The sequence below is a fragment of the Triticum urartu genome, chromosome 7A, assembly GCF_056163025.1.
Source record: "Triticum urartu cultivar PI428250 chromosome 7A, HENAU_Tu73, whole genome shotgun sequence".
Taxonomy (NCBI): domain Eukaryota; kingdom Viridiplantae; phylum Streptophyta; class Magnoliopsida; order Poales; family Poaceae; genus Triticum; species Triticum urartu.
The window spans coordinates 217,505,483-217,527,629 of record NC_141879.1 but is presented as its reverse complement, the minus strand read 5'-3'; the positions used below and the strand labels follow the sequence as shown (position 1 = coordinate 217,527,629).

The 22,147-nt window shown below is 45.5% G+C and overlaps 1 protein-coding gene across 1 annotated transcript; it reads right to left on the bottom strand.

Annotated features, from left to right (window-relative positions):
• Positions 1-766: 766 nt before the first annotated feature.
• Positions 767-1,484, bottom strand: LOC125522780 (uncharacterized). The gene is made up of 2 exons (XM_048687812.2): positions 1,270-1,484; positions 767-1,134 (listed from the first exon to the last, which is right to left on the bottom strand). Exons 1-2 carry the CDS (start codon positions 1,354-1,356, stop codon positions 979-981), a joined length of 243 nt encoding a protein of 80 aa, XP_048543769.1. The 5' UTR covers positions 1,357-1,484; the 3' UTR covers positions 767-978.
• Between the last annotated feature and the right edge of the window lie 20,663 nt (positions 1,485-22,147).

The window sequence follows — 22,147 nt, the reverse complement described above, 5'->3', positions numbered from 1 at the left end:
GAGGAGGGTTGGTGGTCTTCTCGTTTTCCACGGCCTTCGAGTTTATCAACAGCAAGCCCGGAGTGGAGGCGCGGGTGCGGATGGCGCGGCGGTGCGTGGCGCGGGAGGCACGGGCGGAGGTTCTCTGGCGGTGGTCGAGGCGGTGGCTGGCGCGGTTGCAGCAAGAGGGCGGGTGAGGGGTGGGGCGGTGCCAAAATTGCTGGTTGCGTGAGGGCAGAGGGAAGCGACGTGGTCGGGGAACGATGTTAACCCAATGGCAATGATTGATAATTAATTAAGTAATGGCAATGGTGGGTAATTAAAGCGTAAAACGCGTTTAGTATGCTGAAGGGATGTAGACCATCAGATTGCAGGTTTTGATGGATAAGATGATTTAGTGGTAGTAGATAGTAGAAACACATCCGCAGAGAAGTACCTCCTTGGATTTCTCTACACAGAAGGGAGTACAGAAAACGCTCCGAACAAAGGAAATTTGCAGAAAAATCCTTCATCCGTGCAACCACTGACAGAATGGCGAAAAACTTCGAACGCCTGACAAAAACTTCGAACACCACTCGGTTGAAAAACTGTTTATATGAGTGTTGATCCCTGCAACCACCAACACAACACAATGACCAAAAACTTCAAACACCGGGCGGTTGGAATTTCTCTGTCTTTGAGTGTCTTATCGATTACAGAACGTAGCCCGTCGGCAATGAAGCAGACATCATCATCGATTAGCAAAAGAAAAGAAGAAAAGATAAAGCAGACATCATCACAATAGACCTGTGGTGAAAGATTGTTCGAGTATATATGATCGTAGAGGACGATGTAGACGGGTCGCATTTTTCGAAGCATCACATTTATAAGCCTAGAAGATGAAGGATCGAATCGAACCACATTCTATGACGGACTGCCGCTTATTTTGATTCCTCGATTCGCTTAAAACCGAGGTTACGCTACTACTACATGCTGTAGTCGGGCCTAGCTAGAAGCTAACTAGGTGCCAGTGACGATGGTGCGCCTCCCGGACCTCTCGGCGGCGTGGTCCCCCTTCTCATCGCGCTCGTCGGAGTTAACCTTGTGCATGCGGTCCTCCTTTTTCTCCTCCGCCTCGCGCTTCTTCTCCGGGTCCGTCGTCGTGGCCTTCTTTACCTGCAGCAGCAGCGCGCGCACGCACATCGTCCGGGCAAGGTTAGCTATAAGCGGAAGTCGCAGCTAGCACACACCTCTGAAGACTGTAGTGTGGCCGGCAATCTAAAAAGAAACAACTCAGCTCGGCGGACGGACCTTCTCGCCGGCGGTGGCCTTCGCCTTATCGATGCCGGCCTTGGCGGAGGAGGCGGCGTCCTGGACCTTGGCTTTGATGGTCGCCATTTCCTTCACCAATCACGTAGCGCGCGCTCACCGTTTGCTCTGACCACTCGATCTGCTGTCGCTTGCACTCGATCTTGTTGATAGACGCGCGCGGTAGCTTAGGTAACATGTATGACAGGTGGTACATATATAAAGGGGTGCATTCAAGGCCCAAACAGCCGGACCGTGCGTGGCACAAGGCAGGCCGGCCAGGTGCAGGCAATCGTGGCACCTTGCTCGTGCCTGCTCTTAGTATTCGGACGCGTGTTGGTGCACGTAATGGCTCGCCTGCTCTCCTTACATGCTTAGGTGGTACGACTTGTATATCTCGCATGCACAGACGGCGCGTTTTCAAAAAGATGCACGGTGCCGCTGGCGGTGGTGGCTATCTCTTTCGTCGGGGTGGTCGGTCTGAAGCTGGGTGGTCAGATCTCGAGACCCGTCATCTCGTTTCGGCTGTGAGTCGGGAAGACATGATTGTCGGTGAAAACCGAGCCGATGGTAGGCGATGGCGGCGTTCTGCGTCGTTACCTTGATGAGGACATCATTGTAATCACTGTCGTCCCACTCGTGCTCCTCCGGGAAAATCTTAGGATCTTTTTGGAGCATCGTTTGTGGAACAGAGTTGGAAGACAGAGGCAGAGGTGGAACGACTTCGTCTTGCACGGAGCTTTCGATGGAGATGTCAAGTCATGTTTGGCCGATAGGTGCTACGTTGTATCATGCCTGGTCGGCAGGTGCTACGCATGACAGATCTTCCAGAATCGTCGCATCTGGACGGACGAGCGTGGGGTGGTGGTGCCGTTTGGCCCGTGGTGGCGTCGATGGATTGATAAACTGCGGTGTCGTTTTGGAGCATCGTTTGTGGAGCAGAGTTGGAAGACAGAGGCAGAGGTGGAACGACTTCGTCTTGCACGGAGCTTTCAATGGAGATGTCAAGTCATGTTTGGCCGATAGGTGCTACGTTATATCATGCCTGGTCGGCAGTTGCTACGCATGACAGATGTTCCAGAATCATCGCATCTAGACGGACGAGCGTGGGGTGGTGGTGCCGTTTGGCCCGTGGTGGCGTCGACGGATGGATAAACTGGCAGGGATGATGCAGATCTCTCTCCTGAAGATGGGTCAACAGTTCGATGATGATGGCGGCAGCTAAAACGCGTGCATGTGGTGTACGCATTAGGTCTACTGCATCGGCTATGGGTCTCAATACGTTATGTGGATGGATCGACGACGGCATCGGTTTTAGACACGAGGAATGAGAGCACTATACATTATTGAGTTTTGTAGGTGTGAGTGGTGGCTTCCGGTGGTTTGATGTATGTTTTTGTTAGACTTATATTGAATAATAAATAAAGATAAACGTTTGCATCGATTGATGCAGAGGCTGGGGCTCTTAAAGCTCATTTAAGACAAAAATGTGTCGGTCGACCAAACTGCCGTAGGATTTATCGATTTTTCTATCGGAGAGGCCCAAAGGCATCGGTCGTTAGGCCAACCCCAGCGCATGACCCCAGATGGACGTCCGTTTTGGCTTGTTTTCGTCCGTTTGGGTTGTTGGATTATGAATGGGCTTAGGCCCATATAAGACACTAATCCCTGGTTAATCTTGAGGCCCATGCATGAGATGGCAGGTGGTGGGAAGTTTAGTCCCATCTTGCTAGTTGAGGAGAGTTGAGACCACTTTATAAGGGCTGCTCTACCACTTGTCATTGGGAGCTTGGAAAGGGGAGTGGTACGCACGCGCTCCTCCTTCGCCGCCCGCCTCGTGACGACACGCGCGCGCCGCGGGTTGCGGGAATGAGCCGAGCCGGAGCTTATTTTTGCCTCTCAAAAACGAATTAATTAATCAGAGATTAATTAACGAGTCGCTAACAGGTGGGCCACTGTCCGAGACATTGGACTGTGGGCTGACTTGCGTTGCCGGGATTCGTCGACTCCGTTCGCGGGTGTGCGACCCTTCCGGGGAGTACGTCGACTCGGTCGTGGGCCTCCGCCCAGGCCCACGACTTCCTACCCGATGGCCTATATAAGAAGGCTGTGCCCAGTGGAGTGACCTAGTTCGGTTCACTCACTCCCTCTCGCGTAACCTAGCCGTCATCTACTGTTCCTCACTCTGTGCTGTCTCCGACGACCCCATCCCGACGAACGCGTGCACGGCTGGTCGGGAGAGCAGGTGCCTCCAAAACTCTGTCGTTCGAGATCCTTCCCGGGAGAACGGCAATAAGGTTTTTGGGGAGCATCTCGACGCGACTGCTCCCGATTTGTCCCCAACTCTGTTCGCCTCTGCTTCCACTACTTCCCCTGCATCGACACCATGGCCGCCGCCACCAAGAAGAAAGCCACGGACGACGCTGAGGCGGCTGCTGCCGCCGCCGTGTTGGCCTGGCCAACCGGAGGGTATGATCTGTTCATCCCTCAGTTACTCGTACTTGTACTAGCCGTATATGTGCTGCTTATAGATGGTTCGCTTCTATGTTCTGTACGTGCTAGTATGCTTAGGTATAGCTATAAGATGCATACCTTTTATGCCATGCTTACCGTTTACTCGTGGATTAGTCTAATCAGAAAAGTGCTAATATTTCCAACAATCCAAAAACCTTATTTTAGGCACTTTTCGATTCAAGGCTTTGCTGCAACTCTGAAACCGGAAAAGTTTACTGGGACACATTTTAAGTGTTGACAGACTAGGACCACCTTGTGGCTCACAACGATGAACGTGTTCTTGGTTGGTGGTGTGTCCCTTACAGAAACGATTGCTCCTGAACAGGAGAAGGCTTTTAGGGAGGCAATCACAATCTTTTTGGGAGCAGTTCTGAGTGTGATTGGAGACAAGTTGGTTGACGCATATATTCATATGGGGGTTGCCAAAAACTTGTGGGATGCGCTCGAAGTCAAATTCGGCGCAACTGATGCTGGCAGTGAGTTGTATGCCATGGAGGAGTTCCATGATTACAGGATGGTTGATAACCGTTCTGTATTGGACCAGGCTCATGAGATACAGTGCATTGCTAAGGAGCTGGAGCTCCTGAAGTGTGAGTTACCGGACAAGTTTGTCGCGGGTTGCATTATTGCAAAACTCCCTCCTAGTTGCAGGAAATTTGCTACTTATCTCAAGCACTTGAGACGTGAATTCTCTGTCGAGGATGTCATCGATCATCTCAGTGTTGAGCAGAACTCGAGTGCAAAGGACTAACACGTGAAAGGGGCAGAGAGTTCTTCTAGAGCCAATGTGGTGCAGAAGAACATCCACAAGTTCAAGGGAAAGAACTCTGTCCAGCAGAATACTACCTTTAAGAAGAAGGGTAAGAAGAAAGACAAAAAGAGAGATGGCTGCTTGACTTGCTTTTCAGATGAACATTGGGCAAACAAGTGCCCAAACAACTACAAGAAGCCAGCACAGGACTCCAAGTCTGTGAATGTCACTCTGAGCAACAACGATGCGGCATCTAGGTATGGTAATATGTTTATCATACTTTCAGTTTGTCAGTCCATCGATTGGTGGGTTGACACTGGGGCCAATATTCATGTGTGTGCTGATGTGTCTTTGTTTTCTTCTTACCAGGTCACACGAGATTGTTCCGTCCTGATGGGGAATGGCGCGCATGCTTCTGTTCATAGTGTTGGCATGGTAGATCTGAAGTTTACTTCGGGAAAGATCGTGCAACTGAAGAAACGTGCAGCATGTCCCCGGCATCAAGAAGAATCTTGTTAGTGGCTCCCTTCTATGTAAAGAAGGGTTTAAGTTAGTATTTGAGTCTAACAAAGTAGTCGTATCCCGGTATGGATTATTTGTTGGAAAAGGATATGATTGTGGTGGTTTGTTCCGCCTTTCCCTGGAGAATTTCTGTAATAAAGTCGTGAACCAAATTCATTCTAATGTGAACGAATCAGAGGTTTGGCATTCACGTCTTTGTCACATAAAATTTCAGTTGTATGACGCGGCTAGCTAAGATGGACTTAATCCCGAGTTTCACTTTAGCCAAAGGCTCTAAGTGCCATGCATGTGTGCAAGCTAAGCAACCTCGTAAGCCTCACAAGCTTGCGAAGGAGAGACACCTGGCACCATTAGAGCTCATACATTCTGATCTCTGTGAGATGAATGGTGTGTTGACTAAAGGTGGAAAGAAATACTTCATGAGTCTGATTGATGATTCCACTAGATTCTGCTATGTGTATTTGTTAAATACTAAGGATGAGGCTCTACACTACTTTAAAGTCTATAGGGCAGAAGTTGAGAACCAACTTGAGAAGAAAATAAAATGAGTTCGGTTTGATCGTGGTGGAGAGTACTTTTCTAAAAAGTTTGATTTATTCTGTGCGGAACATGGTATTATTCATGAGAGGATGCCTCCCTACTCACCCCAGTCAAACGGGGTAGCCAAACGGAAAAACCATACTCTAACTGATTTGGTTAACGCCATGTTAGATACATCGGGTTTATCCAAGGCATGGTGGGGGGAGGCCGTATTGACATCATGTCATGTCCTGAATAAAGTTCCCACAAAGGATAATGATACTACTCCCTATGAGCAATGGGAAAAGAAAAGAACTACACTCTTTTACTTGCGCACTTGGGGCTGTTTGGCAAAAGTTAACGTGCCGATAACCAAAAAGCACAAGTTGGGACCAAAGACCGTGGACTGCGTTTTTCTTGGCTATGCCAAGCATAGCGTTGGCTATAGATTTCTAGTGGTGAAATCTGATGTACACGACGTGAAGGTCGGTACGATCATGGAGTCTAGGGATGCTACATTCTTTGAGGATATTTTCCCCATGAGAGATATGCAAAGCACTTCTAGACTAGAATCTGATGAGACTTCTGAACCTGCTATTCCGATGGAATATTATGAACATAAAAGTGATAAAGAGTTCCACGGAGGATGACGAGGAAGCTCCTGTTAGGAGCAAGAGACAGAGTACTGCAAAGTCCTTTGGTGATGATTTACTCGTGTACCTCGTGGATGATGACACCCCCAGTTCCATTTCAGAAGCTGATGCATCTCCTGATGCTGACTACTGGAAGGATGTGGTCCGTAGCGAGATGGATTTCATCTTGGCTAACGGGACATGGGAAATCATTGATCGTCTTATGGTTGTCAGCCATTGGGATGTAAGTGGGTGTTCAAGAAGAAGCTTAGGCCCGATGGTACTGTTGAGAAGTACAAGGCTAGGCTTGTGGCCAAGGGTTATACCCAGAAAGAAGAAGAGGATTTCTTCAACAATTACTCACCTGTGGCTAGACTGACAACCATTCGAGTGTTACTCGCTTTGGCTGCCTCGCATGGTCTTCTCGTCCACCAGATGGACATTAAGACGACTTTCCTTAACAGAGAGCTAGACAAGGAAATTTACATGCAACAGCCAGATGGCTTTGTAGTAAATGGTGAGAAAAGAAAGGTGTGCAAGTTAGTGAAATCTCTGTATGTCCTGAAACAAGCGCCTAAGCAATGGCATGAGAAGTTCAACACTACTCTGACATCTGCTGGCTTTATTGTGAACGAAGCTGACAAATGTGTATACTATCGCTATGGTGGGGGCAAAGGAGTTACACTGTGTCTTTATGTCGATGACATAGTGATATTTGGGACCCACCTCAAGGTCATTGAGGAGGTCAAGGCTTTTCTATCTCATAACTTTGAGATAAAAGACCTGGGCGTGGCTGATGTTATCTTGAACATCAAGCTATTGAGAAATTCTGAGGGTGGAATTACATTTTTGCAATCCCACTATGTTGAGAAGATTTTGAGCCGTTTTGGATATTCGGACTGCAAACCTTCTACAACACCATATGACCCTAGCATGCGGATTCAGAAGTTCGAAGGCACGACTATTGATCAATTGAGATATTCTCAAGTAGTTGGTTCACTGATGTACCTAGCATGTGCTACTCTTCCTGACATCTCATTTGCTGTGTGCAAACTGAGCCGGTTTGTTTCCAATCCGGAAGATGTGCATTGGCATGCTGTTGAGCGAGTGATGTGTTACTTGCAAGGTACTGCGAACTATGGAATTCACTATTCTGGGTACCCGACGGTACTTGAGGGATATAGTGATTCGAATTGGATATCTGATGCTGATGAGATGAAAGCCACAAGTGGACATGTCTTCACACTTGATGGTGGTGCTATTTTCTGGAAGTCTTGCAAGCAGACGATCTTAACCAGATCGACTATGGAAGCAGAACTCACAGAATTAGACACATCATGCATCGAAGCAGAATGGCTTCAAGAGCTTTTGATGGATTTGCCGGTGGTCGACAAACCAGTGTCGGCTGTCCTTATGAACCGTGATAATCAAACGGTGATTGCCAAGGCTAAGAGTTCAAAGGACAACATGAAATCCACAAAGCACATAAGAAGAAGATTGGAATATGTCAGAAAATCAAGAAACTCCGGAGTAATAGCGTTGGATTATATCCAGACGTCTAACAACCTGACAGACCCTTTTACGATAGGGCTATTACAGATTGTGATAGAAAATGCAACGAGGGAGATGGGTATGAGACCCACGTAAGTTGCCACGGGGGTAACCCAACCTATGTGATCGGAGATCCCGTGAATTAGGACCCGAGAAAACAAGCCAGCGGTCAACTGAGGAGAGTATCCTTAATTAACCCACTCCGTTGGAGATGCAGTAATACTCTCAATTCTGTAAGGCAGGCTAACTTTTGTCTTAATGTGTTCCAAAGCTTATGTAAACAAGATGCTAACCTATAGAGCATTCTTTGGAGGAACACATCTATGGGAGCCCGACTGCTGGTCACAGTCTATGAGACTGGGTAATCTCTAGTAAGCTCATGAGAAGGTACAGAGTATGACTAATAAGCTCCAACAGTGGGGTTTAGCCTTCGGCAACCACGTATCAGCTGAAAATAGGCGAAACTTCTGCATGCCAAACTGACAATTCAAGGAATAGTCCATTGCTCAGTTGTGAAGAAGTCGAATCCTGTTGCTCTAGGTGAAAGTTCAACTTAACAGTCTCCATTGAAAATCTTGGTATAACAAACATTGTTTGGAACAATTGACAAACTTATGTGCCTTGAGATCTGGTGGGGGATTGTTGGATTATGGATGGGCTTAGGCCCATATAAGACACTAATCCCTGGTTAATCTTGAGGCCTATGTATGAGATGGCAAGTGGTGGAAAGTTTAGTCCCACCTTGCTAGTTGAGGAGAGTTGAGACCCTTTTATAAGGGATGCTCTACCACTTGCCATTGGGAGCTTGGGAAGAGGAGTGGTACACGCGCGCTCCTCCTCCTCCGCCGCCCGCCTCGCCACGCCTCGCCTCTCAGGAACGAATTAATTAATCAGGGATTAATTAACGAGTCATTAAAAGGTGGACCACTGTCCGAGATGTTGGACTGTGGGCTGACTTGCGTTGCTGGGATTCGTCGATGCTACCTCTTGAGCACTACGTTGGTTTTCCCCGAAGATGAAGGGATGATGCAGCAAAGTAGCGTAAGTATTTCCCTCAGTTTTTGAGAACCAAGGTATCAATCCAGTAGGAGGCTACACGCGAGTCCCTCGTACCTGCACAAAACAAATAAATCCTCGGAACCAACACGATAAGGGGTTGTCAATCCCTACACGGCCACTTACGAGAGTGAGATCTGATAGATATGATAAGATAATATTTTTGGTATTTTTAGATGCAAAGTAAAATAAAAGCAAAGTAAATAACTAAGTATTGGAAGATTATTATGATGAAGATAGACCCGGGGGCCATAGGTTTCACTAGTGGCTTCTCTCAAGAGCATAAGTATTCTACGGTGGGTGAATGAATTACTGTTGAGCAATTGACAGAATTGAGCATCGTTATGAGAATATCTAGGCATGATCATGTATATAGGCATCACGTCTGAGACAACTAGACCGACTCCTCCCTGCATCTACTACTATTACTCCACTCATCGACCGCTATCCAGCATGCATCTAGAGTATTAAGTTCATGAAAACAGAGTAACGCCTTAAGCAAGATGACATGATGTAGAGGGATAAACTCATGCAATATGAAGAAAACCCCATCTTGTTATCCTCGATGGCAACAATACAATACGTGCCTTGCTGTCCCTATTGTCACTGGGAAAGGACACCGCAAGATTGAACCCAAAGCTAAGCACTTCTCCCATTGCAAGAAAGATCAATCTAGTAGGCCAAACCAAACTGATAATTCGAAGAGACTTGCAAAGATAACCAATCATACATAAAAGAATTCAGAGAAGATTCAAATATTGTTCATAGATAGACTTGATCATAAACCCACAATTCATCGGTCTCAACAAACACACCGCAAAAAGAAGATTACATCGAATAGTTCTCCACAAGAGAGGGGAGAACGTTGTATTGAGATTCAAAAATAGAGAAGAAGCCATCTAGCTAATAATTATGGACCCGTAGGTCTGAGGTGAACTACTCACACTTCATCAGAGGGGCTATGGTGATGATGTAGAAGCCCTCTGTGATGGATACCCCCTCCGGCGGAGCTCCGGATCAGGCCCCAAGATGGGATCTCGTGGATACAGAAAGTTGCGGCGGTGGAATTAGGGTTTTTGGCTCCATATCTGATCGTTTGGGGGTACGTAGGTATATTAGGAGGAAGGAGTACGTCGGTGGAGCAACAGGGGGCCCACGAGGGTGGAGGGTGCGCCTGGGAGGGGGGGGGGGTTGGCGCGCCCCCTACCTCGTGGCCTCCTCCTTTGTTTCTTGATGTAGGGGCCAGGTCCTCTGGATCATGTTCGGTGAGAAAATCACGTTCCCGAAGGTTTCATTCCGTTTGGACTCCATTTGATATTCCTTTTCTTCGAAACCCTAAAATAGGCAAAAAAAACAGCAATTCTGGGCTGGGCCTCCGGTTAATAGGCTAGTCCCAAAATAATATAAAAGTGGATAATAAAGCCCAATAATGTCCAAAACAGTAGATAATATAGCATGGAGCAAAAAAAAATTATAGATACGTTGGAGACGTATCAGGCATCCCCAAGCTTAATTCCTGCTCGTCCTCGAGTTGGTAAATGATAAAAACAGAATTTTTGATGTGGAGTGCTACTTGGCATAATTTTAATGTAATTCTTCTTAATTGTGGTATGAATATTCAGATCCTAAAGATTCAAGATAAAATTTCATATTGACATAAAAATAATAATACTTCAAGCATACCAACTAAGCAATTATGTCCTCTCAAAATGACATGTCCAAAGAAAGTTCATCCCTACAAAATCATATAGTTTAGTCATGCTCCATTTTCGTCACACAAGAATGCTCTCATCATGCACAACCCCGATGAGAAGGCAAGCAATTGTTTCATACTTTAGTAATCTCAAACCTATAAACTTTCACGCAATATATGAGCGCGAGCCATGGATATAGCACTATGGGTGGAATAGAATATGATGATGGGGGTTATGTGGAAAAGACAAAAAAGGAGATAGTCTCACATCAACGAGGCTAATCAATGGGCTATGGAGATTCCCATCGATTGATGTTAATGCAAGGAGTAGGGATTGCAATGCAATGGATGCACTAGAGCTATAAATGTATGAAAGCTCAACAAAAGAAACTAAGTGGGTGTGCATCCAACTTTCTTGCTCACGAAGACCTAGGGCACTTGAGGAGGCCCATTGTTGGAATATACAAGACAAGTTCTATAATGAAAAATTCCCACTAGCATATGAAAGTGACAAAACAAAAGACTCTCTATCATGAAGATTATGGTGCTACTTTGAAGCACAAGTGTGGAAAATGGATAGTAGCATTGTCCCTTCTTTATATATATATATATATTATTTGGCCTTTATTTTTTTGGCCTTTCTCTTTTTTTATTTGGGACAATGCTCTATTAGTGATGATCATCACACTTCTATTTATTTAAAACTCAATGATTACAACTCGATATTAGAACAAAAGATGACTCTATATGAATGCGTCCGGCGGTGTACCGAGATATGCAATGAACCAAGAGTGACATGTATGAAAGAATTATGAACGGTGGCTTTGCCACAAATACTATGTCAACTACATGATCATGCTAAGCAATATGACAATGATGAATATGTCATGATAAACAGAATGGTGGAAAGTTGCATGGCAATATATCTCGGAATGGCTATGAAAATGCCATAATAGGTAGGTATGGTGGATGTTTTGAGGAAGATATAAGGAGGTTTATGTGTGAAAGAGCATATCATATCACAGGGTTTAGATGCACCAGCGAAGTTTGCACCAACTCTCAATGTGAGAAAGGAAAATGCATGGTACCGAAGAGGCTAGCAATGATGGAAGGGTGAGAGTGCGTATAATCCATGGACTCAACATTAGTCATAAAGAACTCACATACTTATTGCAAAAATCTACAAGTAATCAAAAACCAAGCACTACGCGCATGCTCCTAGGGGGATAGATTGGTAGGAAAAGACCATCGCTCGTCCCCGAGCGCCACTCATAATGAAGACAATCTAATAACACCTCATGTTTCAAATTTGTTACATAACGTTTACCATTCGTGCATGCTACGTGACTTGCAAACTTCCACACAAGCATTTCTAAAATTCACAACTACTCAACTAGCACGACTTTGATATTATTACCTCCATATCTCAAAACAATCATCAAGCATCAAACTTCTCTTAGCATTCAAAACACTCATAAGAAATTTTTTATTAATCTTGAACACCTAGCATATTAGGATTATTTAAGAAAATTACCATGCTATTTAAGACTCTCAAAATAATCTAAGTGAAGAATGAGAGATCAATAGTTTATATAAAACAAATCCACCACCGTGCTCTAAAAGATATAAGTGAAGTACTAGAGCAAAACTATATAACTCAAATGATATAAGCGAAGCACATAGAGTATTCTAACAAATTCCAAATCATGTATGGCTCTATCAAAATGTGTGTACAGCAAGGACGATTGTGGTAAACTAAAAAGCAAAGACTCAAATCATACAAGACGCTCCAAACAAAACACATATCATGTGGTGAATAAAAATATAGCTCCAAGTAAAGTTATCGATAGAGGTAGACGAAAAGAGGGGATGCCTGCCGGGGCATCCCCAAGCTTTGCCTTTTAGGTGTCCTTAGATTATCTTGGGGGTTCCATGGGAATCCCCAAGATTAGGCTCTTGCCACTCCTTGTTCCATAATCCATCAAATCTTTACCCAAAACTTGAAAACTTCACAACACAAAACTTAAAGTAGAAAATCTCGTGAGCTCCGTTAGCGAAAGAAAACAGAAGACCACTTCAAAGTACTGTAATGAACTCATTATTTATTTATATTGGTGTTAAACCTACAGTATTCCAACTTCTCTATGGTTTATAAACTATTTTACTAGCCATAGATTCATCAAAATAAGCAAACAACACACGAAAAACAGAATCTGTCAAAAACAGAACAGTCTGTAGTAATCTGTAGCTAGCGCACGATCTGGAACCCCCAAAATTCTAAAATAAATTTCTGGACGTCAGGAATTTATCTATTAATCATCTTCAAAAAGAATTAACTAAATATCACCTTCCAAATAAAAATGGCAGCAGTTCTTGTGAGCGCTAAAGTTTCTGTTTTTTACAGCAAGATATCAAGACTTTCCCCAAGTCTTCCCAATGGTTCTACTTGGCACAAACACTAATTAAACACAAAAAACACAACCCAAACAGAGGCTAGATAAATTATTTATTACTAAATAGAAGAAAAAAGCAAGGAATAAAATAAAATTGGGTTGCCTCCCAACAAGCGCTATTGTTTAACGCCCCTGGCTAGGCATAAAAAAAGCAAGGATAGATTTAGGTATTGCCATCTTTGGTATTAGGAAAGAAAAGAGAAAACTTGCTATCTATAGAATTAATCCATCTATTCTGATAGAGCACATGGCTATTAATGGTAGATGAAAGATTAAGTATGTTACGGAAATTTGTATCTAGGCTAGCCTTTATCTCTTTAATAGATTCGTTTTGGTAAGAGAGCAAAAGAGATATAGATTCAACTTTCTCATTCATGGGGTGCCCAAATATGGTTTTCATTTTTTCATAAGTGTCTACAACATGCCCTTCAAGAAAACCTTCTTCAAATAAAGAATCTAAGACATGCTTAAAAGAAGAAGGAAGGGCAATATAAAAGCTTTTTAAGTAAACTTCAATTTGGTATTGAGGCACATAGCTAGCCCTGATCCTTAATAGTCTATACCAAGCATCTTTCAAAGATTCATCAAGTAAATAACGAAAAATTCCAGAATCATGTTCATCAAAATTATTAATATTCTCATTGATAACTCCGGTCGGTTTTTCAATAGTATCTTTATTTATGAGCTTAGCGAGGATAGAAGGGTTGTCTAAAGTACTAAAACTTTGGAGAGAACCCCCAACCCTTTTTGATTCAGACATGACAGAAGAAAAGCGAGCAAGAAGAGAGGGCAAATGAAATGGCAAGGGTGAAGTGGGGGAGAGGAAAATGAGAGGCAAATGGCAAATAATGTAATGCGGGAGATAAGGATTGTGATGTGTACTTGGTATATTGACTTTTGCGTAGACTCCCCGGCAACGGCGCCAGAAATCCTTCTTGCTACCTCTTGAGCACTGCGTTGGTTTTCCCCGAAGAGGAAAGGATGATGCAGCAAAGTAGCGTAAGTATTTCCTCAGTTTTTGAGAACCAAGGTATCAATCCAGTAGAAGGCTACGCGCGAGTCCCTCGTACCTGCACAAAACAAATAAATCCTCACAACCAACGCGATAAGGGGTTGTCAATCCCTACACGGCCACTTAAGAGAGTGAGATCTGATAGATATGATAAGATAATATTTTTGGTATTTTTTAGATGCAAAGTAAAATAAAAGCAAAGTAAAAAAGCAAAGTAAATAACTAAGTATTGGAAGATTATTATGATGAAGATAGACCCCGGGGCCATAGGTTTCACTAGTGGCTTCTCTCAAGAGCATAAATATTCTACGGTGGGTGAACGAATTACTGTTGAGCAATTGACAGAATTGAGCATAGTTATGAGAATATCTAGGCATGATCATGTATATAGGCATCACGTCCGAGACAAGTAGACCGACTCCTGCCTGCATCTACTACTATTACTCTACTCATCGACCGCTATCCAGCATGCATCTAGAGTATTAAGTTCATGAAAACAGAGTAACGCCTTAAGAAATATGACATGATGTAGAGGGATAAACTCATGCAATATGAAGAAAACCCCATCTTATTATCCTCTATGGCAACAATACAATACGTGCCTTGCTGTCCCTACTGTCACTGGGAAAGGACACCGCAAGATTGAACCCAAAGCTAAGCACTTCCCCCATTGACAGAAAGATCAATCTAGTAGGCCAAACAAAACTGATAATTCAAAGAGACTTGCAAAGATAACCAATCATACATAAAAGAATTCAGAGAGGATTCAAATATTGTTCATAGATAGACTTGATCATAAACCCACAATTCATCGGTCTCAACAAACACACCGCAAAAAGAAGATTACATCGAATAGTTCTCCACAAGAGAGGGGGAGAACATTGTATTGAGATTCAAAAAGAGAGAAGAAGCCATCTAGCTAATAACTATGGACCCATAGGTCTGAGGTGAACTACTCACACTTCATCGAAGGGGCTATAGTGATGATGTAGAAGCCCTCCGTGATGGATACCCCCTCCGGCGGAGCTCCGGAACAGGCCCCAAGATGGGATCTCGTGGATACAGAAAGTTGCGGTGGTGGAATTAGGGTTTTGGCTCCGTATCTGATCGTTTGGGGGTATGTAGGTATATATAGGAGGAAGGAGTACGTCGGTGGGGCAACAGTGGGCCCACGAGGGTGGAGGGCACGCCTGGGGGGTTGGCGCGCCCCTACCTCGTGGCCTCCTCCTTTTTTTCTTGACGTAGGGTCCAAGTCCTCTGGATCATGTTCGGTGAGAAAATCATGTTCCCGAAGGTTTCATTTCGTTTGGACTCCGTTTGATATTCCTTTTCTTCGAAACCCTAAAATAGGCAAAAACTGCAATTCTGGGCTGGGCCTCCGGTTAATAGGTTAGTCCCAAAAATAATATAAAAGTGGATAATAAAGACCAATAATGTCCAAAACAGTAGATAATATAGCATGGAGCAATCAAAAATTATAGATACGTTGGAGACGTATCACTCGACTCCGCGACCCTTCCCGGGAACGACGACTCCCTTCCCGGGAGTACGTCGACTCGGTCATGGGGCTCCGCTCAGGCCCACTACTTCCTACCCGATGGACTATATAAGAAGTGTAACACCCCGGATGTAACCTTCTCTATTTGTACTCCAACTCTTGCCGTTTCCGGCGTTAAGTTATATGTATTTCTCGGGTTCGGGTCTTTGTCTCCGTGTGTTGTTTTCGTTTTCATGCATCTCATATCATGCCATCATGTGCATTGCATTTGCATACGTGTTCATCTCATGCATTCGAGCATTTTCCCCGTTGTCCGTTTGTCATTCCGGCGCTTCGTTCTCCTCCGGTGGTCATTTCTAGCCTTCTTTCGTGTGTGGAGCCTAGCTAATAAAAAAAACAGATCCGCGCCGACGGACATGTCCGGAGCCTAGCCGGACACGTCCGCCGCCGCCCCGCAGCCACCCGCGTCGCGACACGTGGAAGCATCTTTACCTCAAGTGATATCTTCAGACCGTGGAAGCATCTTTACCTCCAAGTTTTGGGATTCTTTTCAGAAGGCCATGGGCACTAACATCCGCTTCAGCACAGCTTTCCATCCTCAAACAAGCGGTCAAGTCGAGCGTGTCAACCATATTCTCGAAGATATGCTCAGGGCTTGTGTGATCTCCTTCGGCATGAAGTGGGAGGATTGTCTTCCTTATGCTGAATTCTCATACAACAATAGTTTTCAAGCAAGTTCGGGCAAGGCCCCATTTGAAATTCTGTATGGCAGGAAGTGCCGTACCCCTCTCAACTAGTCTGAAACCGGTGAACGTCAGCTTTTGGATAATGACTTAATCACAGAAGCAGAAGAAATGTGCAAAGTCATTCGTGATAACCCCAAAGCAGCCCAATCCCGCCAGAAGAGCTACTATGATAGTAAGCACCGTGATTTGGCTTTCGAGATCGGAGATCATGTTTACCTCCGTGTCTCTCCTATGAAAAGAACTCATCGCTTCGGTATCAAAGGGAAGCTTGCCCCTAGATACGTGGGACCTTTCAAGATTGTCAGCAAGAGAGGCGACCTCGCGTATCAACTCGAGCTTCCTTCAAACTTCGCAAATGTTCATGACGTGTTCCATGTCTCTCAGCTTTGAATGTGCTTCAAGACTCCTGACCGCACAGTCAACTTCGAGGACATTGAGCTCCAAGAAGATCTCTCTTACCGTGAGCACCCAGTTGCTATTCTTGAAGAGACTGAACGCAAGACTCGCAACAAGTCAATCAAATTTCTCAAAGTCATGTGGTCACACCATTCCGACCATGAAGCTACCAGGGAACGCGAGGATCACCTCCGTTCTGAGTACCCGGAGTTCTTTCAGTCCTAGATCTCGGGACGAGATCTTTTCGTAGTGGTGGAGTGTTGTAACACCCCGGATGTAACCTTCTCTATTTGTACTCCAACTCTTGCCGTTTCCGACGTTAAGTTATATGTATTTTTCGGGTTCGGGTCTTTGTCTCCGTGTGTTGTTTTCGTTTTCATGCATCTCATATCATGTCATCATGTGCATTGCATTTGCATACGTGTTCATCTCATGCATTCGAGCATTTTCCCCGTTGTCCGTTTTGCATTCCGGCACTTCGTTCTCCTCCGGTGGTCATTTCTATCCTTCTTTCGTGTGTGGGGATTAAACATTTCCGGATTGGACCGAGACTTGCCAAGCGGCCTTGGTTTACTACCGGTAGACCGCCTGTCAAGTTTCGTATCATTTGGACTTCGTTTGATACTCCAACGGTTAACCGAGGGACCGAAAAGGCCTCGTGTGTGTAGCAGCCCAACACCCCTCCAATTTGGTCCAAAACCCACCAAACTCTGCTCCATGTCCTAGAGCGTTCGATCACGATCGCGTGGCCGAAAACCGCACCTCATTTGGACTCTCCTAGCTCCACTTATGCCTATATATACACCCCTCCGTTTTCGGATCTCTCCCTCTCCCCGAAACCCTAGCTAATAAAAAAAAAACAGATCCGCGCCGACGGACATGTCCGGAGCGTAGCCGGACACGTCCGCCGCCGCCCCGCAGCCACCCGCGTCGTGACACGTGGCACCGGCCATACCCGCCGCCGCCGAGCCCGCCTGGCCCGCGCCCGGCCCCCGTGCGCCGCCACCGGGCCCGAGCGCCCCCGCTCCTCTCCGCCTCCAGCGCCGCCGCCCCTTCCGGCTCCGGTGGCCGGAGCAGCCGCCGCCGCCGCGCCGCCTCTCCTTCCATCGGTGTGCGCCCCCGTCCGAGCCGGCCCCGCGCCGCCGCCGGCGGCCTTGGGAAGCGCGCCACGGCCGCCGCCCCGTCGTCCTCTACACTGACCGGCCGGATCCCACGTCTCCGGCGACCTCGACCTCAACTCCGGCGAGCTTCAAGTCCAACTCCGGCGTGCATCGGTTCCTGTGCCCGATCTGGATCTCAGATCCGAAATATCTCGGTTGACTTTTGCTCCCGAACCCTAATTTTTCGAGCATACTTTGACCAGTTATATCTCCGCATCCGTAGTTCCGTTTTGGACATATAGCATATCAAAATGTTCGTCTCGACGAGTACATCATTTCATTACACTGCATCATTTTCATTTGAGCTCATCTTGATGCCCAAAATGCTGTTAGAAGGAGGCTTCATGAGTTAGTTGTCAGATCTGCTAGTTCATCTTAGACTTTTGTCATTTTTGCCATGATTATTGTGTGCATGCTATGCCTGTGAGTCCTTCATATGTTCTGTTAAGCATTTTGTCTTCTTTCCAGAGGTGCAACCCATGAATTTTTAGGATGTGTGTGGTGACTTGTGCAAGCTTGCAAAGAGAGGCACCCGGGAAATCTGTTTTCAGACACTTAGTTGTTTTCACTAAGTCTGAGACTATTTAGTTCATGATGCCATATGTTCAGCTTGTTTCCTAGTGATCCGTGCCTCTTTTGAGGATGATCAGTAAAGGAGTTTTGTTAATCATGTTATGCTCTATCCATCCATGTCCTTGTTTGAAATTATGTAGCAACCTAGCTTGAGTCAATCGAGCTCTACTTTTGCTTCGTTGTGAATCTGGGCAGATCGTCAACTCGTTTGCGATTTTGCCGGCGTTGTTGTAGTTGATCCGTGCTTGCTATGCCATTGTTCTTGCCATGTCTAGCTATCATTTTGTGCCTTCTTAATTTATGTATACTTGCCTTGCCATGACTTTCACCGTAGTGAGTGCATCGAGCTCGTTTACATGCCTTCGTGAGTTATATTCAGCATGTCTCAGTTTTCACTAAGTCTGAAAACTGATTATGTTTTTGCTATGTTCGTGTGCCCGTTAGTATATTTTGTGATCCCTTTTGGCTCCAGGTCACTTTGGGACTTTTGTTAAGCTTGTTGAGTAGCTCCATGCCATGTTCTTACTTGTCTTAATCAGGTCATGTATCATGCTGTTTTGCTGCTCCGAAGAGGGCTTCATGATCTGAAATTTCAGACAAGTGTTAATTTCACTAAGTCTGGAATCTGTTTTGCATTTGCGTTTTTGCCATTCTTGTTTGAACCTCATAATGGATGAATTGGCCGTAGATCAGTGATAGACTTTTGTTAAGCATCTTGTGCGCATCCCTTCCATGTATTTTGTTGTCATGTTTGGTGGCTGTAGCATGTTCATTTCATTGCATTTAGATGCCTACTTGCTATAAATCGCAGACCGGTGTCATTCTTAAAACGCTTGCCATTTCCAAACCGTAACTCCGATTCCGGTGATCTTTATATCGTTTTCAAGAGATTTCACCTCATATTTCTAGTGGCACCATTTGAATTCCAAGTTGAGGCCAGGTTCATGCATTTCCTGTCATATCTTGCATTTTGCATCCCGCATCGCATCCCGCATAGCATATCGTCATTTCATCTTATTGCTTGGTCTTGCACGTGGTTGATTGTATCCTTGTTGCTTGTTTGTCTTGTTTGGGTAGAGCCGGGAGACGAGTTCGCTACCGAGGAGCCCGTTGAGTTTGCTTGTGAGGATCCAGTCAACTCTGACAACTGTGCAGGCAAGATGATCATACCCTCGAAATCACTACTATCTTTGCTATGCTAGTTTGCTCGCTCTTGCTATGCCAATGCTACGATGCCTACCTTTTGCTTGTCAGCCTCCCAATTGCCATGTCAAACCTCTAACCCACCTTGTCCTAGCAAACCGTTGATTGGCTATGTTACCGCTTCGCTCAGCCCCTCTTATAGCGTTGCTAGTTGCAGGTGAAGATTGGAGCCGTTCCTTGTTGGAACATTTATTTACTTATTGGGATATCATTATATCGCTATGTTATCTTAATGCATCTATATACATGGTAAAGGGTGGAAGGCTCGGCCTCTCGCCTAGTGTTTTGTTCCTCTCTTGCCGCCCTAGTTTCCGTCATATCGGTGTTATGTTCCCGGATTTTTGCGTTCCTTACGCGGTTGGGTTATAATGGGAACCCCTTGATAGTTCGCCTTGATTAAAGCTTTTCCAGCAATGCCCAACCTTGGTCTTACCATTTGCCACCTAGCCTCTTTTTCCCTCGGGTTTCCGGAGCCCGCGGGTCATCTTTATTTTAGCCCCCCACGGGCCAGTGCTCCTCTGAGTGTTGGTCCGACTGAGTAGACTGCGGGGCCACCTCGGGGCAACTTGAGGGCTGGTTTTACTCGTAGGATGTCTCATCTGAGTGTGCCCTGAGAACGAGATATGTGCAGCTCCTATCGGGATTTGTCGGCACATTCGGGCGGTGTTGCTGGTCTTGTTTTAACCTATCGAATTGTCTTGCTGTACCGGGTTGCCGAGTCTGATCGGTGTGCCTCGGGTGGAGGTCTATTCCTTCGTTGACCGTGAGAGCTTGTCATGGGCTAAGTTGGGACTCCCCTGTAGGGATTGATCTTTCGAAAGCCGTGCCTGCGGTTATGGGAAGATGGGAATTTGTTAATGTCCGGTTGTAGATAACTTGAACTAAACTTAATTAAAATGAATCAACTGTGTGTGTTACCGTGATGGACCCTTCTCGGCAGAGTCCGGGAAGTGGACACGGTGTTGGAGTTATGCTTGCGCAGACTGTTCCTCTAGATGCTGCAGCTCCACATATACTTGCCTTATCCTTCCTATAAGCTTAAATAGTTTTGATCGCGAGGGTGCGAGATTGCTGAGTCCCTGTGGCTCACAGATACTATAACTCTAGATGCAGGTCCAGGTGATTCCGCTCCAGGTGATGAGTACGAGCTCAAGTGGGAGTTCGACGAGGACTCTCAGCGTTACTACGTGTCTTTTCCTTATGATCAGTAGTGGTGCCTAGTTGGGGTTCGATTCAGGGCCTTGTCGCATGTTGGGTTCTTTTCTATTTTGGCGCCGTAGTCGGGCCATGAGTGTTTGTCTGATGGATGTTATTTATGTACTCTGATGTGACGTGGCGAGTGTAAGCCAACTATGTATCTCCCCTTTTATTCTATATATTACATGGGATGTTGTGATGATTTCCTAACTTGCGACATTGCTTTCAATGCGGTTATGTCTCTAAGTCGTGCCTCGACACGGGGGAGCTATAGCCGCATCGAGGGCGTTACAAGTTGGTATCAGAGCCTTCCCCGACCTTAGGACCCCCATTGCTTGATCGTTTTTAGCAGCCGAGTTGTGTCTAGAAAAATGTTTTGAGTCATTTAGGAATTATATATCGGAGAGCTTAGGAATTCTTTTTACTTCCCAGTCTCCTCATCGCTCTGGTAAGGCATCCTGACGTAGAGTTTTGACTCTTCTCTTCTCGAATTTCACTAAAAATTTTTTAGGATCACGCGAGTATCTTGGAATCGTTCCGATGGCTTATGATGAGAATATTGTCTTGGTGCCTCCTGTCAGGGGTTTAGTGGAAGTGTCCCGGGGAGTTGAGCTCTGAGGTGTTGTCATCATAATTTTATCGTTGCAATTCTGGAATACTTGAGATATGTTCGCCGACATCGAAAATCTCTTTTATGCAGTTCGTTGGTGAGATAACCTTGACGCCACCCAGTACTGGGGCGGGAGTTCGGGAGTATCGCCATAACTTGTATAACGGATGCTTTTCCAAGGTTGAGGTAGATGGTTTCCGAAGTTTTCTTGGTTATGTGTTGAAGGATGGATACAGCTGGATGTAGGATTTGCTAGTTTGGGTGAGATATTATGCTTCCCCTGTATCCCCAACACCTGATTGCATAACCGGAAAGGTTCGGGAGTTTCATAGGTGGGAATTCTAGTAGCTCTAGTTCTTCTTCCATGGATATTGGTTTGAGATTGGGATTTCTTACCGATAATTCGTTCTTGATCCGTACCTTGTTGATTTATTTCTCTACCTTAATTCTACGTGGCTTCTCAATTTAGGGATATGTGACCACTTCAAGAGGAATGCATTCGTTCATTTTGTTCGGATGTGAAGGCTATATGCTGCAATTTTCATTCCGTTGGTTTCAGCTTCATTTATCTGTCTATGTGCTAACGGTGGTCAACCTCTTCAGGAGGGCTCCCGCTAAGAGCACCAGTCAGAACCAGAATCAAGATCCGCCACCGCCTCCACCTCCTCCAGAGGCATGGCAAGCTGTGATGGCCGCAACCAATGCAAACACTCAGCTGATCATGCAAATTCTTCAAGAGCGCAATCAAGGCAGTCAAGGGAATCAAGGCAGCAACCAGAGTCACTTTGCTACACT

Excerpts from the sequence above, each read along its gene's own strand:
- LOC125522780 (XM_048687812.2), bottom strand. The coding sequence starts at position 1,356 with ATGGCGACCATCAAAGCCAAGGTCCAGGACGCCGCCTCCTCCGCCAAG. Across the intron at positions 1,135-1,269 it reads AGGCCACCGCCGGCGAGAAG|GTAAAGAAGGCCACGACGAC; the intron begins GTCCGTCCGCCG and ends CTGCTGCTGCAG.